Genomic DNA, 25034 nt, shown 5'->3' with positions numbered 1-25034 from the left:
AACGCTAAATGTGATAAAAATTTCAATACCGTTAAGTGCGCTGGAGCTTGCGGAGTGGTGTGGAGTGTAGGGAGGTTTACTAGTCACTGCGACATACCAATATACCAAAACTAAATACGGCGCATAGCGCATACCACAGGTTTCCTTCGAAAGCGGCACCGACAAACTGAGACCGTAACACTCCGATGAATGACGTCATAAAAAACTGTACCACGCAAAATAATAGCGGTGGTTTTCAAGGATGCGTTGGAAGCCACCGCTTGCTGAGTTTGCACATTCCATTGCCACAGTGAAGAACCTTGAATTTTTCACCGTAATCTGACGTCATTCATCGCAGTGTTAAGGTAGCAGTTTGTCGGTGCCGCTTTCGAGGAAACCTACGCTTTAGTCAATCTGTAGTCGGAATCGGCCACTGTGTAATACACTATTTAATGTATAAATACATAAAGCTAAAGTAGGGTTCAAACATCCTTACTTCCTGGTACTTTGTACGAAATCAGAAGAAAATTTAGAAGCGATAATAGCAGATTATTCTGATGGCGCTGATGATGAGGCAAAGCACCGTAATAATATCGAACTCAACAGTACAACCGATGATTCACAGTTAGCGAATATTGAAGATACAGCTAACACTAACAGCCCAATCGAACATAATGCGTGTACGATAATTGCTGTCAATGAGGAAGACAATGCCAGTACAGTAAAACCTCGATAGAACGGACTTCGGATATAACGGACAAAAATCAGATCAAATGTAAAAAAAATTGAATGTAAAAAAATAGGAAAAATCGAATTCTAGAAGGAAAAACAACAAGGACAGGATCTCGGTACTGCTTTGTGCTAACGCCGATGAATCGCATGGATGGATTGACTACTATACTTAATTGTTGGTAAATCTTGTAAATCTGGTGTTGTCAAAGATAAAATCATCAAAAGACATCATCTGCCCGTTTCATATTATAGCTGTAGTAGGGCATGGTTCACCAGAGATATTTTCAAAAACTGGTTTTTAAAGGATTTGTACCTGCAGTGAGAAAATTTCAAGAGAAGAAACTGGTAATACCGTCTAAAGAGGTGAAAGTTTATTGATTTTAGACAAAGCTCCTGCTAATCCTCCTGAAAGTATTCTAAATTCAGAAGATGGCAATTTTAATTGTAAGTTTTGTAAAAAAAATACATCGCTTATTCAACCCATGAATTAGTGAATAATTTTGTCAACCAAATGAGTAATGTAGGTATTGCAGAAAGTTTTTAGACGAAGTAGAAAAGTAAAAAAGTGACGAATAAAACTGTATTCCTTTTTTAATTTACAGATTTGTACACTGTAGCTAAATACAGTAAGTACCTAAATAATAAAAAAAATTGATTGGTTTTAAACCTATTTTTATACAACGGACTTTCGGCTTTAACGGACATCAAGTCCCCCCAATTAGTCCGTTATATCGAGGTTTTACCTGGCATTAAAGAAAATGAGGGAGACGAAGAAGATGACAGTGCAATTGACAAAACTTCAAAAGAAAATTCAGGAGACACGGGATCTTGCTAAACAGTCACATGTAAAAGAATCTGGCAGAATTTTGAAGCATTCTAATGATAGATTCCCTGTTGAAAAAGTAGGTCAACGTGTTTGAGTAATATTTCCAGAAGTTGATGGAGCTGCCTCTGATATAACTGGTATATGTTGTCACCCTGGGAGCTAAGGTTGGTAGTCTTCAGGTTTTGTTCAGTGTTAAGTAGTTAAAGGAGAATGAAACATCTTACCTCGACGAACACCAAGTTTATTCTGATCTTTTCATTGTATTATTTTTGACAATCGAACTATGTTATTGTAATCATCCACGGGTTGCTTACTCAGCACCCATGGCTCAATATTTAGAACACCTAATATTTAAATAAACAATTAAGGTAAATGTTAGTCGATATTACACAATCTTGACCCAGTTCAATATTGGATATTATTTTACATCTATTAATTTATCTTGTAATACTTATGAAAACCTTTATCTCTCTTATTACCTCACAGGCCGATAGCCGAAACATTATTGCCATTATTATTTCTGTTATAGATGAAAAGCTATACAAGCTAGGTAATAAGCATGGTCTTTTGAACCAACTTCATGCAAGAAACGAATTTACCACCTGCAAGGAAACACTTATTTAAGTTAATGAATCGTCTGATACTGAGATATGTCTCAGTGAATGCGTTCGTAAAAATTCGAATTTAGGCAGTCAAGGATTCCGCCACTGCAATTGTAGTGGCCAATGCAATTAAAAACGCTGCACACGTAAAAAATTAAGCGTTCTTTGTAATTCTAAGTGCCACAAGAGCCTTTCCTATAAAAACAACTGATTTTAGTCTAGTAACTTTAAGCTTAATGCGTGTGTATGAGTTTGTTTTTAAATATAAGGTGTCTAGTTGAGGTTTTTATTGATAAATTCTCTTTAAATGTTCAACTTTATTATCAAATTTCAAAAATAAACAATAGTGAAGCCCAAAATGCGTTTATATTACATTAACCAGAATTGTTAGGAAAGTATTAATAATAGCCGGTAAATCTAATTATAAAGGAATCATTAATTATATTGACCAGCTGCTACGGTTACTTACCGGTAATTATTAATACAGACCGGATTTATCACATCAACCGTAACATATACACATCGACACACGTTTCACTTTATGTTTTGACTTAACTTGTATGAAAATTAATTATGGCGTATGGGCAAAGATAAAATTGAAGAACAGTATTTAGCGTTCTTCAGTAAATACACTCTAAATTTTTAAAATTGTTCTGTTGCACTAAATGTTTCCATGAACTAAAAAATATGTACTCTAGTTTTTATTTTAGGTATTTTTGAGGTGAAGAACACATCGGAAGTTATGAAAACAATACCTGTAGGATCATGTAAGAAAGAACAATGCATGGACCGACCTGTTAAAGAAAAAACAGTGAAGTGTGAAATTTGTTTCAAACAACTTGCCCATTTAGGTTCACTAAAAGTACACATGAGAGTTCACACGGGAGAAAAACCTTACAAGTGTGAAATTTGTTTTAAGCAGTTCACTACTTCAAGTAATTTGAGAAAACATTTAAGGCTGCACACTGAAGAAAAACGTTACAAGTGCGAAATTTGTTTTAAGCAGTTCAGTCAGGCAAGTAATTTGAAAACCCATATGAGATTGCACACTGGAGAAAAACCGTACAAGTGCAAAATTTGTTATAAACAGTTTTCTCGGGCAGATCGTTTGAAAGAACATAAAAGAACTCACACAGGAGAAAAACTTTATAAGTGTCATATTTGTTTGACTCAGTTTAGTCAAGCATGTCATTTGAAAAGTCATTTAAGAAGGCACACTGGAGAAAAACGTTATAAGTGTGAAATTTGTTCTAAACAGTTTACTGAGCCAAGTAATTTAAAAAGACATTTGAGAGTGCACGCTGAGGAAAAACCCTTTAAGTGTGAAATTTGTTTTAAGCAGTTTACTGAAGCAAGCCATTTAAAAAAACATTGGTTGCTGCACACTGCAGAAAAACCTTATAAGTGTGATATTTGTTTGGCTCAATTTAGTCAAGCAAGTCATTTGAAAAGTCATTTAAGAAGACACACTGGAGAAAGAACTTAAGTGTGAAGTTTGCTTCAAACCATTTACTCATAAAAATTCTTTGAATAAACATAAAAAGTTCACACGGGAGAAGTGTAAGATATTGATATAATGTTCCATGTTTTACGAATAAGAGAGTTAAGAGCCTACAGTAGCGCGTCATCAATATAACTTCGGGGGATAGTATCATACCCTTTTTCGAAAGTTCTGCGAAGCTTTGGCAACAGTGGCAATATTTGACATTATCTAAGATCAATATTTTGACATAATAATCATAGGCGCGCTAAATGGAATAGAAAACAATTTTATTATTAGTAAATAAATATTTATATAAATAAACCAAAATGGATGAAAATTTGTTTCAAACCTGAAAGATATATTCATTTAAATATTTTAATGTGTGGTAATTATTAGCCTATGTTTTAGCAAAGTTTATTTAAACATGTCTGTCATCATTATTTTCTTTTCTATCAATATATTGGAAACCATAGAATTTAGATTGTGTCGTATATCGTTGTTCCATTTTAACTTTGCCCATGCGTCATGAATCATTTTCAAACAAATTAAATCAAAAGATAACGTGAAACGTACGTGGATGTTTATAGTATATAGTATACAGTATACACAATGTATATATGTTACGGTAAGTATAAATAAATATAACTTATTAATAATTACCGGTTACTATGAATACAAATACAAACCGAATAGCTAGGTAAAAGTAATAAATATGCCAGAATTAATCACATCGACCGGTAATTATTAATAAATCTCGGATTAGAACGCTAAATGTGATCAATTTCAATACCTTTAAGTGCGTAGGAGCTTGCGGAGTATAGGGAGGTTTACTAATCACTGCGACATACCAAAACTAAATACGGCGCATAGCGCATACCACAGTGTTAGCACAGTATAAAGGGGGACAGTAGAACCACTCTGAAAAATTAGAAGTAAAATCTTTAGTCGCGCATGGCGACCGCGCAATGGTTGGCAGTCGCTTTTGCCCCACTCTCGCATTGCTAGTCGCATAGAAGCGTACGGGTTTTAACAGGGAAAACCCGCATTCACCACTGGTGAATTACCAATTGCGTACTGCCGGTATTACTTCTTGAGATCAAAGTGCTTCTTGAGATGAAATTGGTTTTACTGTCCCTCTTTATGCTGTGGTGTTAGTCAATCTGTAGTCGGAAGCGGCCACTGAGTAATACATTATTTAATGTATAAATACATAAAGCTAAAGTAGGATTAAAAACATCCTTACTTCCTGGTACTTTGTACGAAATCAGAAGAAGATTTAGAAGCGATAATAGCAGATCATTCTGATGGCGCTGATGATGGTACAAAGCACCGTGATATGGAATTCAACAGTACAACCGGGGATTCACAGTTAGCGAATATTGAAGATACAGCTAACACTAACAGCCCAATCAAACATAATGCGTGTGCGATAATTGCTGTCAATGAGGAAGACAATGCCAGTATTGGCGTTAAAGATGGATGGCGAATGAGGGAGACGAAGAAGATGGCAGTGCAATTAACAAAACTTCAAAAGAAAATTCAGGAGACTCGGGATCTTGTTAAACAGTCACATATAAAAGAATCTGACAGAATGTTGAATCATTCTAATGATAGATTCCCTGTTGAAAAAGTAGGTCAAAGTGTTAATTCCAGAAGTTGATAGAGCTAAGGCCGATAGCCGAAACATTATTGCCATTATTATTTCTGTTATAGATGAAAAGCTATACAAGCTAGGCAATAAGCATGGCCTTTTGAACCAACTTCATGCAAGAAACGAATTTACCACCTGCAAGGAAACATTTATTTCAGTGAATGCGTTCGTAAAGATTCGAATTTAGGCAGTCAAGGATTCCGCCACTGCAATTGTAGTGCCCAATGCAATTAAAGACGCTGCACACTTAAAAAATTAAGCGTTCTTTGTAATTCTAAGTGCCACAAGAGCCTTTCCTATAAACACAAGTGATTTTAGTCTAGTAACTTAAAGCTTAATGCGTGTGTATGAGTTTGTTTTTAAATATAAGGTGTATAGTTGAGGTTTTTATTGATAAATTTTGTTTAAATGTTCAACTTTATTATCAAATTTCAAAAATAAACAATAGTGAAGCCTAAAATGCGTTTATATTACATTAACCAGAATTGTTAGGAAAGTATTAATAATAGTCTCGACTTTGCAAAGTAACAAGACACTTACTCAACACAAACTCACTACACATTACTCCCCTGAGTTAGTGATAAGTTATAGTACCTATAAAAAATCATTATGAAATTGACTGGCCAGTTGATTGTGAAAACCAGTGCCAATAAAACACAAAATACACACAGATTAATAATAGCCGGTAAATCTAATTATAAAGGAATCATTAATCATATTGACCAGCTGCTACAGTTACTATTAATATTTACCGGTAATTATTAATACAGACCGGATTTATCACATCAACCGTAATATATACACATCGACATACGTTTCATTTTATGTTTTGACTTAATTTGTATGAAAATAAATCATGGCACATGGGCAAAGATAAAATTAAACAACAATATTTAGCGTTCTTCAGTAAATAGACTCTAAAGTACCCCGCACAAACCTTATGGAAATTAGGTCCCAGTGGATTTCGTTCATACTTTGGGAAAATACTCTTTCAGCATCCTGATAAAAAGTTCTCATGGGCACAATTCAATCGTATGAAGGATTTTCAAGATATAGAGTCACAAACTCGAAAAATTGTAAGATTTACTGGGTATTCCAATTCCCTGAGATACTGGTTATCTGGCAACATGTAGAAGTTTGGATCAAGGAAACTACTCCAAGGTACTAGTAGTCTAAGGTTTTTTCCTGGCTATCCAATACCTTTACTTTGACCTTGACCTTCAACAGACGCCATCTTCTACTAGAGTTTCGAGGGTTTTTGGCATTAAATTAATACAAACAGATTACTCTTGGGTTTTTGGGATCGCTAAACACGAATATGTCATCCGAATTGACATCCGGAGGACCTGGTGGCCAGGGCCACTGCAAGGGACGTCAACTGGACGCCACAATTACTGGAGGGTTTTTTGAGGTCGCTAAACACGAATATGCCACCAGAACCGACACCCGAAGCACCTGGTTTCCAAGGTCAATGAAAGGGTCTGGGGTTTCGGGGGTCTTTGGTACTACATTAATGCAAACGGATTAGTTATAGGTTTTTGGGGTTGCTGAACACGAATACGTGATCAGCACAGACACAGGAGCACCTGGTGCTTAAGACATGTTATCTTCGAGAGTTTCGGAAGAATCAAAGGGATTACTCTTAGGTTTTTAACTCCAGAAGATAACCTGTCTTAGGCACCAGGTGCTCCTGAGTCTGTGCTGATGACGTATTCGTGTTCAGCCACCCCAAAAACCTACAACTAATCCGTTTGCATGAATGTAGTACCAAAGACCCTCGAAACTCCAGGAGCGCCTTTCATTGTCCTTTGAAACCAGGTGCTTCGGGAGTCGGTTCTGGTGGCATATTCGTGTCTTTAGATCCCAAAAACCCATGAGTAATCTGTTTATATCAATTTAATGCCAAAAACCCTCTAAACTCTAGAAGATGACGTCCGTTGAAAGTCAAGGTCAAAGTAGAGGTCGCCATTGGATAGCCAGGAAAAAATGCTAGACTACTAGTACTTTTCCTTGATCCAAACTTCTACATGTTGCCTGATAACTAGTCACTCAGGGAATTGGAATACCCAGCAAATCTTATAATTTTCCGAGTTTGTGCCTCTATATATTGAAAATCCTTCATACGATTGAGTTGTGCCCATGAGAACTTTCTATCAGGATGCTTCAAAGAGTATTTTCCCAAAGTATGAACAAAATCCACTGTGACCTAATTTCCATAAGGTTTGTGCGGGGTACTTTTTAAAATTGTGTGTTGTATGCATTAAATGTTTCAATAAACTAAAAAATATATACTCTAGTTTTTATTTTAGGGATTTTTGAGATGGACAACACATCGAAAATTTTGAAAACAATACCTGTAGCATCATGTAATAAAGAACAACGTATGGACCGACCTGTTAAAGAAAAAACATTGAAGTGTGAAATTTGTTTCAAACAATTTGCCCGTTCAAGTTCCCTAAAAGTTCACATGAGAGTCCACACAGGAGAAAAACCTTACAAGTGTGAAATTTGTTCTAAGTACTTCACTGATGCAAGTACTTTGAGAAAACATTTGAGAGTGCACACTGAAGAAAAACGTTACAAGTGTGAAATTTGTTTTAAGCAGTTTACTAAAGCTCACGATTTGAAAAGACATTTGATGACTCACACTGGGGAAAAACCTCACAAGTGTGAAATTTGTTTTAAGCAGTTTATTACATCAGGTCATTTGAGAAGACATTTGAGAGTGCATACTGGAGAAAAACCTCACAAGTGTGTAATTTGTTTTAAGAATTTTAGCGAATCAGGTCATTTGAAAATACATTTGAAAGTGCACACAGGAGAAAAACGTTACAAGTGCGAAATTTGTTTTAAGCAATTTAGTGAAGCAGGTGATTTGAAAAAACATTTGAGAGTGCACACTGGAGAAAAACCTCACAAGTGTGAAATTTGTTTGAAGCAGTTCAGTGAGGCAAGTACTTTGAGAAATCATTTGGCAGTGCACACTGGAGACAAGCCTTATAAGTGTGATATTTGTTTTAAACTGTTCTCCCGCACAGGTAGTTTAAAACAACATATGAGATCGCATACTGGAGAAAAACCGTACAAGTGCGAAATTTGTTGTAAACAGTTTTCTCGGACAGATCATTTGAAAGAACATAAAAGAACTCACACAGGAGAAAAACCTTATAAGTGTGAAATTTGTTCTAAGCAGTTTACTGAAGCAAATAATTTAAAAAGACATTTGAGAGTGCACACTAAGTAAAACCCTCCAAGTCGTCGGCTTAGGGACACAGAAATGTAACTACATTTTTCCCGTTTTGAGATATCTACACCATTGAACTTAACTTAGCGAGTTCTTTTGAATGATACAAAACTGCATCTCTCCGAACACCTTAAACCCCAGTAAGCAGTTTTCGTAACTACCTACATTTCTTATCAATCTTTTAGTGTTACAGAAATGTAAGTGTTGTATTTTAGGGATGCTCAATATTATTTTTTAATATATAATATATTTATATTTATATAATATATTTTTAATAATTATAAAACATAACATTTGTTAACCTAGCTTTCTTCAATCTTCCAAATTACTTAGTTAAAACTTTTTAACTACTTATTAAAGTTTATTGACGTAAGCAATATTTTTTACTATGTCACAGAAGTATTTAGCAATACTTACACTGACATAAAATACGAAAATTACTTTAAAATAGTAAAATAACAATATAAGCTGTGAGCTCGTACATAGAGGGGATATTACCCGTGTTGAGCTGCCCCTCCCCCACTTGCAAAAATCAAAAAACAAATAGCCCTGATTTATAAGCTTTCATATTCCGCAAACTAAAAATTTTGAGCTCGTTCCACTGAGCAGGAATTTAATACTTTAGTGGGGGGGGCTGAGTTAGCCCCCCCCCACTACTTAAAAATAGGAATATTGAATCGGTTTTTGCGGCAGAATTACGAGCTATTTATGAGCTCTTGAAATTATATAGTTTCGATTTTTGAGCTCATCCCCTTTACCCCTAAACAACCCTTTAATTGATTTAACTTAAGAGAAAAATGCTGAGAAAACTTAAAATATATCGTATTGCGGATATAATTCCTATAGCTTATATACTCTAAGAATAAACTATTAAATCACGTGCATTTCGATTATTGAGCTACAACCCCTTCGCAAGAAAACCACCCTATCTTCCCGGCTTAAGAGAAAGTTGTACTTAAAATGCATTAAATTAATTATTTAACGACTACATATCATTTAATAATTTATAAGCTTTCAAAGTACGCGCATTTAGATCAGTAAATTGCAATTTATTTTGTATAGTGCAGTCACTGAAGGTAAAAACCAACGATTACCTTCAATTTCGGTGAACCTTCATCGATTTTCACGAAAATTGGTCAGTGGTTAGAGGATACCTCAAGAAACAAAGGTCACATGGTACCACCTTGCGCCTTTACCCTGAGGGTGGATACCGCCCCTTCTCGGGGTTGAAAATTATTTTATAAAAAATAACTGCACAAATCTATACAAGAACAAATTATAAGCAAAATCTATTATATAAAGTTATTAAAATAAGTCAATACTTTTTAAGTTATGAAAGATCAAAAATTTTAATTATTCGTGAAAAAAATGCATGTTTTGAAGCGGTTTTTCGTAAATTACTGAAAAACTGTAAGTTATTAGCTTAAAAACTGTAAGTTATTGAGCTACAACCGCTTCGCAAGAAAACCATCCCATATTCCCGGCTTAAGAGAGAGTTTTACTTAAAATAATTTAAATTAATTATTTGGCGACTAGATATCGTTTAATTATTTATGAGCTCGCAAAATATACGCATCTCAATTATTGAATTGCCAATTTATTTCTATAGTGCAGTCACTGAAGGTAAAAATCAACTATGACCTTCAATTTCGGTAAATCTCCATTCATTTTCACGAAAATTGGTGAGTGGATTTTGATGCTATCAACTTTTTCTGGAGCTCATTTTTGATAGGTATTTCTAAGTACTTTGACAAGTATTTATTACCTAAGTGTTATAAAATGCATCTCTTTCCCGTTATTTAAGCTTGAATCCTTAGATTTGAACAGTCGCAGAAAAAAATATACATTTAATTACCAATAACTTACTTTAAATTAACATTAAAGGGTTTTTCAAGTAAGCAATTTATTATATTTTTTATTAGCTTCAATTTTAGTGATTAAAACTTTTTTGTAAAAACTTACAGTTTTTGAGTTATTTATGAAAAATCGCTTTAAAGCATGCATTTTCTTTCACAAAAATTAAAATATTTGATCTTTAATAACTCAAAAAGTATTGATTTATTAATAACATTATATAACAAATTTTGCTTACAATTTGTTCCTCTCTCGATTTGTGGGGTTATTTTTAATAAAGTAATTTTCACCCCCGAGAAGGGGTGACATATTTCCCAGGCTAAAACCGCAAGTTGTTATTGTCAATTCGTGAAAATGAATGGAGATTTACCGAAATCGAAGGTCATAGTTGATTTTTACCTTCAGTGACTGCACTATAGAAAGAAAATGGCAATTCAATAATTGAAATGCGTATATTTTGCGAGCTCGTAAATGATTAAACGATATGTAGTCGCTAAATAATTAATTTAAATTATTTTAAGTACAACTCTCTCTTAAGCCGGGAATATGGGATGGTTTTCTTGCGAAGGGGTTGTAGCTCTATAATCGAAAGGCGCGTGATTTAAGAGTTTATTCTTAGAATATAAGCTATACGAATTAAATTACTATTAACTTTTTTGTAAAAACTTACAGTTTTTCAGTGATTTACAAAAAACCGCTTCAAAACATGCATTTTTTTTCACGAATAATTAAAATCTTTGATCTTTAATAACTTAAAAAGTATTGACTTATTTTAATAACTTTATATAATAAATTTTGCTTTTAATTTGTTCTTTTATTGATTTGTGCAGTTATTTTTTATAAAATAATTTTCACCCCCGAGAAGGGGCGGTATCCACCCTCAGGGTAAAGGCGCAAGGTGGTACCATGTCACCTTTGTTTCTTGACGTATCCTCTAACCACTGACCAATTTTCGTAAAAATCGATGAAGGTTCACCGAAATTGAAGGTAATCGTTGATTTTTACCTTCATTGACTGCACTATACAAAATAAATTGCAATTTACTGATCTAAATGCGCGTAATTTGGAAGCTTATTAATTATTAAATGATATGTAGTCGTTAAATAATTAATTTAATGCATTTTAAGTACAACTTTCTCTTAAGCCGGGAAGAAAGATAGGGTGGTTTTCTTGCGAAGGGGCTGTAGCTCAATAATCGAAATGCACGTGATTTAATAGTTTATTCTTAGAGTATATAAGCTATAGGAATTATATCCGCAATACGATATATTTTAAGTTTTCTCAGCATTTTTCTCTTAAGTTAAATCAATTAAAGGGTTGTTTGGGGGTGAAGGGGATGAGCTCAAAAATCGAAACTATATAATTTCAAGAGCTCATAAATAGCTCGTAATCCTGCCGCAAAAACCGATTCAATATTCCTATTTTTAAGTAGGGGGCTGAGTCACCCCCCCCCCCTAAAGTATTAAATTCCTGCCCAGTGGAACGAGCTCAAAATTTTTAGTTTGCGGAATATGAAAGCTCATAAATCAGGGCTATTTTTTGATTTTTGCAAGTGGGTGGGGGGGAGCTCAACACGGGTGGGGATATTTACAAATTCACCAGCGCCAGTAGTGACAAGTCTGTAAACGTTTACCGGAAATTTGACATAAATGTCAAAGTGATTAATTTAAAATTAAAATTAAAAACATTAATTATAAAAAATATTAGTTGGTCAAAGCTGTGGTATATATATTTACCTTAAATATACTAAAGGCCGCGTCTCACCATCAAATTATTTGATCAAACAGTTTGAGCAAACTTGACGTACTTGAGGAAATACGTCAAAGTGACGTCACAATTGCAGTTTTTTTGAAATTCTAAAAATCTGTGCTCTCACTATCAGTCTAGTTTGATCAAATTTTTTGTATTGAGTTGTCTAACTTGTTTGTACTTTATTTAAAATTAAAATTTTTCATTATTATCCACAATGAACACTCAGGATGTGACGTCACTAACTGTCACTTTCAGTTTGCTCAAACCAGTTTGATCAAATTATTTGATGGTGGGACGCGGTCTTTACGTTTTAAATACTGAATTCAAGTTTTTTAATGTTCCGTAATATGTAATTATAAATTAATCTTAGCGCCATCTACACGATAATTGTGAAAGTATCCGAAGTAAGAAATTCATATTTTATCAATAGAACGTCAAAATGATTAGCAAAATCTTAAAAAAATCGATTACAATTTAATTATTTTTTTGCGTTGTAAATATTAAGCGATAACAATTAAATAATAAATTTAAAAATTACCGGTGAAAGTTGAATTAGTACCCGCTAGGAGCGACACCAGCGAAGCTCAGAGCGTATACTATCATATGCCTTCAATGTATTGCATGCCAGCCGCCAGACATATTGGAATAGTTTGACAGATCGTTGGATTCCCTAACTTGTTTCGTATGTTTGGCAGCGTGGTCCGTTGCATTTCCAGTTCTGTTTTACAACTGTAAAGGCGTAAACATGTAAATGAGTTGATAATTTCATCGGCTTAGGGATACAAAATTGTATCTCAGAAATGACTACTTTTCAGCAGAGCGTATTTAAGGTTAAAAAAAAGTGATTGCATTTTGTAATGACTTATAGTTTATTCTCAAATTTTTTATTCCGAATTATTAATCTTAGAAATGTTTACTTTACGATAATTCAGTCATACGCAACAATGGATAAATTGTTTTCTCAAAATACCAACAATTAGATAAAGTAGCGGCGATACATAATTGTGTCCCTAACTGAAAAGTCTATTATTATAGAGACTTCCTGTTGTGTATCAGTAATTTATTTGTAATTCTTTGTTGCTGTAGCATTACAATCCAATTTCACAACTGAGATTTCACATTTACAAATAAATTACTGATAGGTACTCAACAGTAAGTCTCTATAATAATAAACTTTTCAGTTAGGGGCACAAAAATGTATCGCCGCTACTTTTTATCTAATTGTTGTTATTTTGAGAACACAATTTATCCATTGTTGCGTATGATTGTATTACCGTAAAGTAAACAGGGTTGCAAAAAACATGTTTTTTTAATTTTAAACAAAACAAACGTTTTTTTTTTTGTTTTAAACGTTTTTTTTGTTTTAAACATGTTTTTTTTTTGTTTTTAAATTGTATGTTTTAAACAAATGAAACTTGTTTAAACACATGTTTTTTTTGTTTTAAACGTTTTTTTGCTTTAAAAATGTTTTTGTTTTAAATTTTATATTTTGAACAAATAAAACTTAGAAGAAAACATTGTTTAAATCATATTTTCTTAAACATAATATTAATTGAAAGTGTTTGATCTATTATTCTACTAAATAATAGATAGGAAAACCAATTGCAAAATTAGGAGCTATTGCCTGGGGAACCCCAGACTATTTACTATTTATAAATCTGCATTACAAGTTGGCTACTGCAATAACGTCTGTTGTCAGTTATTTTGTGGTAGGTAATTCTGGTGGTGCCTAGTGTTTTTTTTTAACATGCAAATGATTTGGTGACCCCAGCTCATTTTTTGGCAAATTTGCTTGATCATCGCTTTAGTGAAAATAAACTTATCATCCATCCATTATAAATTATCATCCAGAAGCATGTTAGATTATTATTATTACCAGGCAAAGTGTGTACCCTTTAAACCATATGTTTTCTAAACATCTATGGTCTGTTTTTAAACTAAGAGGAGTAATTAAAATTTACCGCGCCGTAATGCTTCTTTATAATCCAACCTCAGGCAAGTTTACTTCACTCAACTCCACTGTTATGAAATTTTGACATAATGACATTTATGAAATTTTGACACTTCTGGCATTTCATAGGTTAATTAAGTTATATCGGCGATTTTTGGTATTTTCTGTCGTATTTTCTGTCTTATTCCTTTAATTTTTATATTTTTAGTCTACCTTTTTATAAAAATAGTTCAGAGAAATAAGGAAAAAAATAACCTGTTGGTGACACAACCCCCTCCAGGCCGAAACCAAATTTTTTGAGTAGTATGGACATCTATATTAATAACCTATATGTTTCCTGCAGCCGATTTTGATGATATACATAGATATAAACAAATGAAGATAAAAAAACGCTAAATTTTCGCTTTTTTCGTCTATAACTAAAAAGTTAAGTATTTTAAACAAATTTAAAAGTAAGAAACTCATAAATCGTATAAAAAACTTTAATATGGCGTTCGCTGAATATGTCTATCCTTATTGGTTGCTTGGAAAATTGCAAAATAAATCATAAATTTTGAGTTTTTATAAATATTCATACCTTATGTAAAAATTAACTTAGAACGTTCTTATTATACGGAATGCTTAGACTTCTGGTGCTTAAATCATACCCTAAATTTCAAAGCAATTGGTCAAATAGTTTAAAAGGTATTTAATTTGTTTATCCCAAATTAATTTTTTTTGCAACTCTATAAGTCAGAAAATGATGAAGTTACGCTAATACTTTGGATAGTATATGAAAGAAGAAAATTTATACTATTAATTTAATTAAAAAAAATGACAAAAAATAATTCTAAATACTGCAAAATTATTTTGCAAAAACATGTGAATTAAAAAAAGGGGGGGGGGCTAACTTCGTCCCTAATTGTCCTAGGACACTTGTTTTTCTTTCTAAATGTGTACAAAAATTCAGTCTTTCCAAATATGAAAAAATATTTTTTCTACGGGTAACGGTTAAAAAGTTATTCTAATTGTTTGTAAGTAAGCAAAAAATCGACGTGTTTTTGCAAAATAATTTTACACTGTTTAAAATTACTTTTTGTAATTTTTTTTAATTAAGTCAATAGCATAAATGTTCTTCTTCCATAAACTGTCAGAAGTGTTACTGTAACCTCATAATTTAGTGTTGCAAAAAAAATGAATTTGGGATAAACAAATTAAATAACTTTTAAACTATTTGACCAATTGCTTCAAAATTTAAAATATAATTTAAGCACCAGAAATCTCAGCAATTCGTGTAATAAGAAGGTTCTGAGTTGATTTTTACAGAAGTTATGAATATTAAAAAAAACTCAAAATTTATGATTTATTTTGCAATTTTCTAAGCAACCGATAAGGATAGACATATTCAGCGAACTCCATATTGAAATTTTTTAGACGATTTATGAGTTTCTTACTTTCAAATTTGTTTAAATTGCTTAATTTTTTGGTTATAGACGAAAAAAGCGAAAATTTACCGTTTTGTGATCTTCATTTGTTTATAACTATGTATATCATCAAAATCGGCTGCAGGAAACATAAAGGTTATTAATATAGATGTCCATTCTACTCAAAAAATTTGGTTTCGGCCTGGAGGGGGATGTGTCACGAGAAAAATCTTATTTCTCTGGACTAAAACAGTTGTTTTTAGAACTCTTTAGCGACATATTAGTATAATATAATATGTGTGGATTACCGTCGAAGGCCGAAAAAGAATATGTATTTTGTGATTTTTCTAGTGACTGTCTTGGGTGTGAATCTGTCTTTTTAGTTTACCCCTCTTGGTTTAAAAACAAACCATAATTGAGAATGTAAAAAATATAAATAGGTACTACAGCATTGAAACTTGCTCAACAGCTTCACACAGCTATTGCATCGTCAGCCAACATAGAAAGGCTCTTTTTCTCTACATACGATTTACCATTCCAAACTACGTAATCGGCTAGGCAATGTCAAAGTTGCTAAGTTGGTTTCAATTTTTAAAGAGCTTAATTCCATCAGTGATGACGTGACTGATTTAAATTACAAGATTACTATGAGTCTGAAACAGTTTTGAGAAATTGATGAACTCTTGTATGCAAAATGAAGTTTTGCAATTTTTTTTGTGTTCCGATTATTAATAAATAAATAATATGTATGTTAAAAAGTTTATAATGTATTTGATAATTTTTTTGATGTTATATTAATAAAGAAAATGAAAAAAGAACTTGTTTAATTTAAGTGTTTTAAACATAAACAAATGTTTAAAACATGTTTAAAACAGTTGATTAAAACAAAATGTTAAAAACGAAACAACCCTGAAAGTAAACATTTCTAAGATTAATAATTCCGAACAAAAAATGTAAGAATAAACTACAGATCATCATAAAATGCAAATCATTTTTTTTTAAAACCTTAAATAAGGTCTGCTGAAAAGTAGTCATTTCTGAGATACAATTTTTACGCTGGAGACCGGCCCTGGCAAGTTATGGTAAAGTTGTAGTGATATTGTACTCCTAGTTTTTACTAAAAACAAGTGGTATTATTAAATAGTTTTTTAAAACTAAAGTGTTTATCTACTAGATACTACTACGTAAGTCATCTATACGTAATTATTAGTTTATTATTGTGAAAAGGAAACGTCAAATAAGAAAAATACACCAACGTACAATCATTTTGTGAGGTTAGCTAGCATGCGGTTGGTTTGTCACTTACCAGAGTCGGACTTAAGCTTTCGCCACCGCAGCTTAAAATGTCTTCACACAATGTAAACACACCTTCCGATCTAACCAGTCCAGTAAATCAACGTTCAAATATCACAAACAGTTATGCTTCAGCCGCTTCACAGTCTTTTCCGAGTAAGACCCAAGCAATTGTATTTAGTTGTATCGATAATGCTAAACTGCAGGATTATTTAATTCCTTTGGGCACAATCATCAACCCAAAAAATATTATATTTTCATCTAGATTATCTCATAATAGAATCTGCATGTATTTAGCAAACAAAACCGTAGTAGATAATTTCATGACACAACATGGCTCTATAAAAGTACTCGGCGAAGTTGTAACAGCACGGAGACTTGTCTCTCCAGCAGAAAGACTAGTCTTGTCTGGTGTATGCCCGTCAATTCCTCATCAAGTATTAGTTGAAGAATTACAGAATATCGGTTTAAAGCTTATTTCCCCAATAACATTTCTGAAAATTAGCTCCACTCTTCCCGAATATAGTCACATACTGAGTTTTCGGAGGCAAGTTTATGTAAGCCCTATAACATCAGCAATTCCAGATTCTATTCTAATAAATTTTGACCAAACACCTCACCGCATATTTTTGTCACAAGGTACACTCACCTGCTTTATTTGCAAAAATACAGGACACATATCATCCCAATGCAATAACAGTTCAGTAACGGAATCAACTCATATTGAGTCAAACAATGAAGTACCAAATCCAACAGATCCAACAAGTATATTACACAAGGTACCAAACACTCAGCAGTCATCAAGTTATCCATTATCAAATCCGAGCATATCACCTACACCTACAAATCTTCACGACCAAGAAATTACTAATACTCCTACTCATAGCAACACTTTCAATCAACCTCATTCAGCGGCAATACCGTTTTCACAAACTTCGGAGGCAAGACCCTCCAATCTATCAGCACCTTTTCCATTAGATACAACTGCAGAAAACTCTAATAAAACTGATACATCACCACAATTTTCTGAAACAACCATTTCAACCAATCTTACAAATAAAACCTCAAGCTCGACTTCTGCCACTACCAATGAGTTTGCTCCAGTACCTCCAAATGTAATAAAGTCACAGCATCTAAGTGAAAACTCTAATAGCACTTGCGAAAACGCAAGTTCTTCCATAAAACGCAGTATTGGTGAGATCGATACGCCTCCTTCAGACTCAGCAATTTCATCACAAAATCTGTTTGCAAAACCCAAATCATCTAAACCAAAAAAACCGCGCTCATCTAAAGTCCCATCTACACGGGTAACTCTTGAAAATTTTATTGATAATCATACCCCACCATTCGTTTTAAATTACCACCAATTGTCTTTACTTATTGATAATGTCCAAGGCTCCCCCGACACTATTAGCGTCGTTAAAACATTTACAACTGATATGGCTGGTTTACTCTATCTTTTACAAAGCAGCTATCAATATGCAAATGATAGATCTACAAAAACCAAGTTTACAAAACTTCAAAAGAAACTACACAACTATTTAGGGAATGAGATTTCTGACTTAGACAGTGACTCTTCTGTAGACAATTGTTCAGTATCATCTAACTCCGAATCTGTTAACAACATTCAACGCGATACTTCAATGGAACATTGATAGATTTTTCCATCGTCTCCCTATGCTACAGCTTCTTTTATCTGAATATTCTCCAGATATTATTTGTCTACAGGAGACAAACTTAAAGACCAATCAGTTGTACAATTCAAAACATTTCACTTGTTTACCCCCAGCATGTAACACATATTCAGCTGAACTCTACGCTATATACCGCGCTGTGAAACTTCTTAACGAGTTTACACTCACAAAAGCCCTGATCATAACAGATTCCCTTAGCTCTCTAAACTCATTAATACATATTTTTCCGAAACATCCTTTTGAAAAGTTGCTACAATACCAGCTTTCCCAAGCTCATGAACATGGAAGAAGCGTCCAATTTTTATGGGTTCCCTCACACGTCGGAATAATAGGAAATGAGAAGGTGACAGGACCGCACGAGAGGCAATTTTAAGTGATTTTTCAGAGCCGATAGACAAGTGTGTTTCCAGTGACTTAAAATATTATTTTAAAAATAAAGTGTTGTTTTTGTGGCGAAATGAGTGGTTTCAAACTAATTCCAAGCTAAATAAAATTAAAAATAATGTGTCTCAGTGGCTCCCGTCGTCACGTAATAGACGAGAACAAATTGTGGTTACGCGTTTGTTTACGTCTAGGTCATATAAGATTAACGCACTCTTACCTATTCACAAAGAAAAATCCACCTATATGTGATCAGTGTAACGTCCGATTAACAGTCGAACACTTTTTAACAATATGTAGTAAATATGACCAAGAAAGACAGCGCTACAAGATCCCAAACGCTCTACCACAGGCTCTAGGTCAAAACTGTTCCTGTGACAATAATATAGTTAATTATCTCAGATCCAGAAACATTTTGTACAATCTGTAATTGTTTAATTTTGTTATTTATATTTTGTTCCGTCGCTAATAACCTTTTGGTGGATGCGACATATTTTTCTAATAAAAAAAAAAAAAAAAATTTTTACGCTATTGATTATGTTCAAAATAAGAGAGCTAAAAGGAACTACAACGTTAACGGGATTTTATTGTCTCATATGGTCAATGGACCTCCAAATTTGAAAAAACTGCGGAGTTCTACCATTTAAAGGGGTGCATTTTTGAAAAAGAGGTGAATTAGTCCCTACGCACAGGGTGAATAGGGTGAGTTCGATGCACTTTTGGTACAAACCCGTCTACAGGAAAATTGTTGTAGGTTAAATTTACTATCGAAATATCACATTTTAAAGTCAAAAATATTTTTTTTACAAAAATATATTCAAAAGAAAAGCAAGAAAGAAACACGAAAGAAAGAAATTTTGTTTTTGCCCCTTATTTCCACAGGGATATAAGTATAGGCATTGCTTCAGCGAAAAATAACTTCCATCCTTTCTCTTTAAATTGGCGTTTAGTAGAAGTCTCTAGGGTTTATAGTTTCCAAAATAGGATTTTTCAAAGTTTGCCGCTCACAAGCCCCTTTTTGGACCATTTTCCCAAATATTTCGCAAACATTGTTCTGTAACTTTTTTTCTACGCAGCTTTAGGTATAGGCAATGTTACATTTAGTAGGAAGAAAAGTAAATTACCTTTAAAACGGTCTATTGCAGCGGTTCTCAATCTGTGGTACATGTACCACTGGTGGTACATATCATTATTAGCGGTGTTAAACAAAACACAAAAAAATTAAAATAGTAGTACTTAGTAAGTCTTGACAGTACAATCTAAACATATAGGTGGTACCAAAAATAGTAAAAAGAACTGTAGGTGGTACATGACTCAAAAAGGTTGAGAACCTCTGGTCTATTGCATAAGGTTGTGAGACTATTTTTAAGCAAGTTATGCTTTTTCAAGGTTTTAGATTATTAATGATTTCTGATTTTTTTATGATTATTTTCTAAATTTTCCATTATGACTTTTTTCTTGTACATTTAGGTATATACATTGTGGAATATAAAAATCTAATTTTCTTTACTTTAAAATGGTGTATTGCCAAAAATTCTAGGAGTATGTTTAAACAAGATATCTGTAGGATATCCAAGGGTATCCGTATTTGAGAATAATTTTAAATTTTTTTTTTCAATTACAAGAATATAATTGCATATTATAACTTAACTTATAATTCCAAAAAACTTCTCTTAAGGTCTCACATGAGCGATCAACAGGTAGCAACAAACGCAGTCCAAGATTGCGAAAGTTCTGCGAACTTTCAAAAGTAAGGCAACAGTGCGTCGGTAATTCGACACTGACAGTGACGTTTGTACTAAGCAAATCAATAATTTTTATACACATAGGCGCGAAATGTTGCCAATTCAGTGACGTTCGATTTCTTGTTATAAAAAAATCGATTTTTAGTAGTTCCAATGTGACACAAAATCTAAGCACGGGATAAAAAAGTTTATTTGAAGAAAGTGTTTTTTTTTGTCTTTCTTAATGGCGCTACAGGCTCCTTTGTGCAATATTTTATTTAGTTATAGAGTAATTTCCACATACTAACATATTTCTGAAATTGATCTCTGTACCGGCATTCTTTATTATATTACGAATATGTGTGCCAAATATCTCGACAAAATATTCAAAATTACAGCCGCAATCTTGGAACGCGTTTGTTGCTACCTGTTGATCGCTACTGTTTCCTCTTAATAACACTTTTCGATATTGTGAAATATAAAGGTACTTTATTCTTGAGCGAAATTCATATTTTTTAACATACCTCATACACTATTGATAAAATTTTATATCTGATGATTACATCTTAGGTTTTAGACTATGCAGAGCATTTTATAAAGAACAATTTTTTTTCATAAAATTAATTATAAAAAAGTTTTCCATATGGCTCCAACTTAGTGGGACCTATTGCATGTGTATATAACATATTAGGCCACACATTGAAAAAGCATATCCTGTTTAAAAATAGTCCTAGACTTTTTTACGATACACCATTTTAAAGTAAAGAAAATAAGCTTTCTTTTTTATTGCACAATGTATATCCCTAAATATATACAATAAAAAAAGTTATTTGCTTGTGGCATTTTTATAATAAATTACTTTTAATGGGAAATAAGCCACAGTTTTACAAATAAAATAATTTTTTTTGTAAAATTGTGGCTTATTTCCCATTAAAAGTAATTTATTAAAAAAAGTTATAATGAGAAATTTAAACATAATCTTAAAATATATCAAAAATCATAAAATTTTGAAAAACCATATCTTGCTTAAAAATAGTCATACAGCCTTCTACAATAGACCATTTTAAAGGTAATTGACTTTTCTTCCTACTAAATGTAACATTGCTTATACCTAAAGCTGCGTAGAAAAAAGTTACAGAACAATGTTTGCGAAGTAACAAGGAAAATGGCCCAAAATCGCTGTGAGTGGTGAACTTTGAAAAATTATATTTTGGATACTATAAGTCATAGAGACTTCTACCGAAAGGCATTTTAAAGTGGTAGAATGGAAGTTTTTTTTCTGTGAAGCAATGCCTATACCTGTATCTCCGTGGAAATAAGTTATAGGAAAAAAAAACAAAATTGCTGTCTTTCGTGTTTTTTCTTGCTTTTCTATTGAATATATATATATATATATATATATATATATATATATATATATATATATATATATATATATATATATATATATATATATATATATATATATATATATATATGTAAGAAAAAATATTTTTGACTTAAAAATGTGATATTTCGATAGTAAATTTAACCTGGAACAATTTTCCTGTAGACGTGTTTGTACCAAAAGTGCATGGAACTCGACCTAATTCGCCCGGTGCCTAGGGACTAATTCACCCCTTTTTAAAAAACGCACCACTTTAAATGGTAGCACTCCGCGGTTTTTTCATATTTAGAGGTCCATTAACTAAATGAAACAATAAAACCCCGTTAACGTTGTAGTTCCTTTCTAAAATACATAATCAATAGCCTATTTGTGTCCCTAAGCCGACGAAGTGGGAAATTTGTTTTTCGAAATAAACGGTAATTGACTGTAATTGTGAAATTTGTTTTAAGCATTCATTACTAAAGCAAGTAATTTGAAAAGACATTTGAAAGTGCACACTGAAGAAAAACCTTCGAAGTGTGAAATTTGTTTTAAGCAGTTTACTGAAGCAAGTAATTTGAAAAAACACGAGATCACATCCTAAACAAAAAGCTTAATTTGTGAACAATAATGTGACAAATCTTTTCTTGAACAACTACCTGAGATTTATTGCTTTTTCTGAAGCATTATATTTGTTCTTTATAAAAAAATTGTAATTTAGCTTTAGGCCAAATTTTCAGAATTCTAAAGTGAAAAAGTGATGGGAAAACTAAATAAAACTCAGAAAATTTATTAAAAAAACAATAAATTCGTTTAAGTGATAAACTTGATTATTTCATTATAGGGGAGAGTTGGACAAAACCGGGTACCACTCCAAAAACCGTCTGTATCTTTTGCCATGTGAGAGTAACAAAGGTTTGCTGCAGATTGAAATATTCTGAAATAACTTAAGTTTGATATGCCAATGCCAATTTTTAAGAATATTCTTAGATTTTTTATTTTTTTTATTTTTATGAAAATATTTGCAAAATACCCGGTTTTGTCCAACCGGTATGATAAAACCGGGTAGTAACTTAATTACCATCTAAAAATACTAATGGACAGAAAATAAAATATTTATTAAAAGTATGTGAACAAAAATCGAAAATATATGAACAGAAGTCACAAATAAAAACTTCATTTACATCATCATAGGCACTACAGGCGTCATAAGCCCATTTGGTGCAAGACACACATTTTATCCAGGCTTTCTTCGCATTATAATTTGAAAATAGTTAATTGTAATATAGGCACGCATCGTCATTATTATCTTCTTCCTCCAAACTCTCCAAAATTTTGTTTTTGGTGCAGACCTTTTTACCACGTTTTTTCTTTTTTTTTGTCCAGCTCATTTAGTTTTAATTTTTTTACGACTGGAGATTTTTTTAATTTTTCTTACTAGCTTCTTCAACAGAAGAAGCCACACGTAGTACTTACTTAACTAAACGCAAAAAAAACCACTGCAGAAACTGGAAGTAACAAAGAGGTCTGATAAAATCGGGTACCCGGTTTTGTCGATTTTCGGACTACCCGGTTTTGTCAAACTCGTAAACAAGACATTAAATGTTATTTAAATTTTTAAATTATGATATAATATTCAAAATTTTTGGCCAAATTAAAGGTAATATACCTTGATATATTTTGACGAAGTCTGTAATAAATAAAGGTTACATGTATTAAATTTTGAAATGGCCATTAGTTATTCATTAGAGGAGAAAACAGCTATCAACATACCTTAAAAATCGAGTTTCCTGCATCAAAAAACAGGTGAGGTCTTACTGCTCCGGCACAGATTACTCAAATGAGGCAGAAATGAATACACATGACTGTTGTTGGTAAAGGGACACTAATTTTAACATTGTCTAATAGATAGCAGCAGACAGAAGAATTAAGGGGTACCCGGTTTTATCAACCTACCCGGTTTTGTCCAACTCTCCCCTACTCCTTCAAAATTATGCACAAAACCTGTACATAGTTAAAATACCCGATGAATCATAAGCTTGTATTGATCTATGAAGTATGTCGTAATTTTACAAGAATTTTGTTACAATTTTTAGTGATCGTACTGCGTATTAATGCGTATTCTAATCAGCACTAGTAGAATAGGTAAATATAACCATTCCAATAAATAATACCAATGAAATTTTGTAAATTTTTATTTGTTTACCCATTTAAAAAAACATTCCACAAGAAAATATGTAGTTTCAGAATATAAACGGTTTGTATTCCTTGGTAGAATATTTTTGGGTAGATTCCAAGCAGAACCTACATTTTTTTACTCTTCGAGATTTTTCACATATATATGTACATAAAATAGAAAACCCTTTCTCAATTGTCAAACGTATGCAAGAAGTTATCAACAAGCGATAAGTTACGAATACACGAGAATGTGAATATGAGGTAAAACTGTCCAGATATCAAATTTCTTCATGTCTATCTTGACTGCCTAAAAAAGAAAGTTTATAGTGCATAATGAGAAAACAAAATTAAAAATACATATTGAAATTTTGACAAAGTCTGCAACTCCGTAGTAATAGTAATCTAGTGTTCCATGTTCACATGATATCATTTAATTTCTTTGAAATTACAATAAGCAATTAACCAGTTGCTTAAATAAACAGTGCCAATAAAACACACACACAATATAGCCTAATAAAATAAAAAAAAAGTCAAAATGTAAATTCGTACAGGTTAAAACAAATTTTATATCAAAGTTTAGGTGGGTACAAAAGATATTTTCAAGAAAGTATCCAAATCATACAAGGGGATCATTGTTTAAAAAAATAAAAAGGGGTCATTTTTGCAAAAAATATACTTTTTTAACTGCTGAGGTAATTCACTTATTAATAAGGGTCTATGGGTTTTTTTTCAGCAAAGCTGAAGGGTAAATCTTTCACATAAGACTTACTAAATTAAATTTGACCCCCTATTTATTTAAATAATCGTATATAAAATTTTAAAAACAAATTTGCAATAAATTATTTTTAGCGTTATAAATAAGCACTATAAAATATCTTATTTTACAGACTAAGTTGCGCTATGTTATCAGTATTAAGCAAA

General features: G+C 32.5%; 1 protein-coding gene across 2 annotated transcripts in view; it reads left to right on the top strand.

Moving 5' to 3' along the window:
- Positions 1–8758, top strand: part of LOC114324518 (zinc finger protein 664) — a 79393-nt gene extending 70635 nt beyond the window's left edge. Inside the window, exon 4 of one of the 2 annotated variants that reach the window (XM_050652742.1) lies at positions 7583–8758. In XM_050652742.1, coding sequence (XP_050508699.1) covers positions 7583–8517 — 935 coding nt within the window. In that variant the 3' untranslated portion in view covers positions 8518–8758. Of the gene's footprint in view, positions 1–2849; positions 3902–7582 lie in introns of those variants that run through there. The other variant, XM_050652743.1, reaches the window with a different exon arrangement.
- Positions 8759–25034: the final 16276 nt, after the last annotated feature.

This window comes from Diabrotica virgifera, chromosome 6 (assembly GCF_917563875.1).
Source record: "Diabrotica virgifera virgifera chromosome 6, PGI_DIABVI_V3a".
NCBI lineage: Eukaryota > Metazoa > Arthropoda > Insecta > Coleoptera > Chrysomelidae > Diabrotica > Diabrotica virgifera.
Note: the sequence above shows the minus strand (reverse complement) of the source record. Positions and strands in the feature narration are given on the sequence as shown.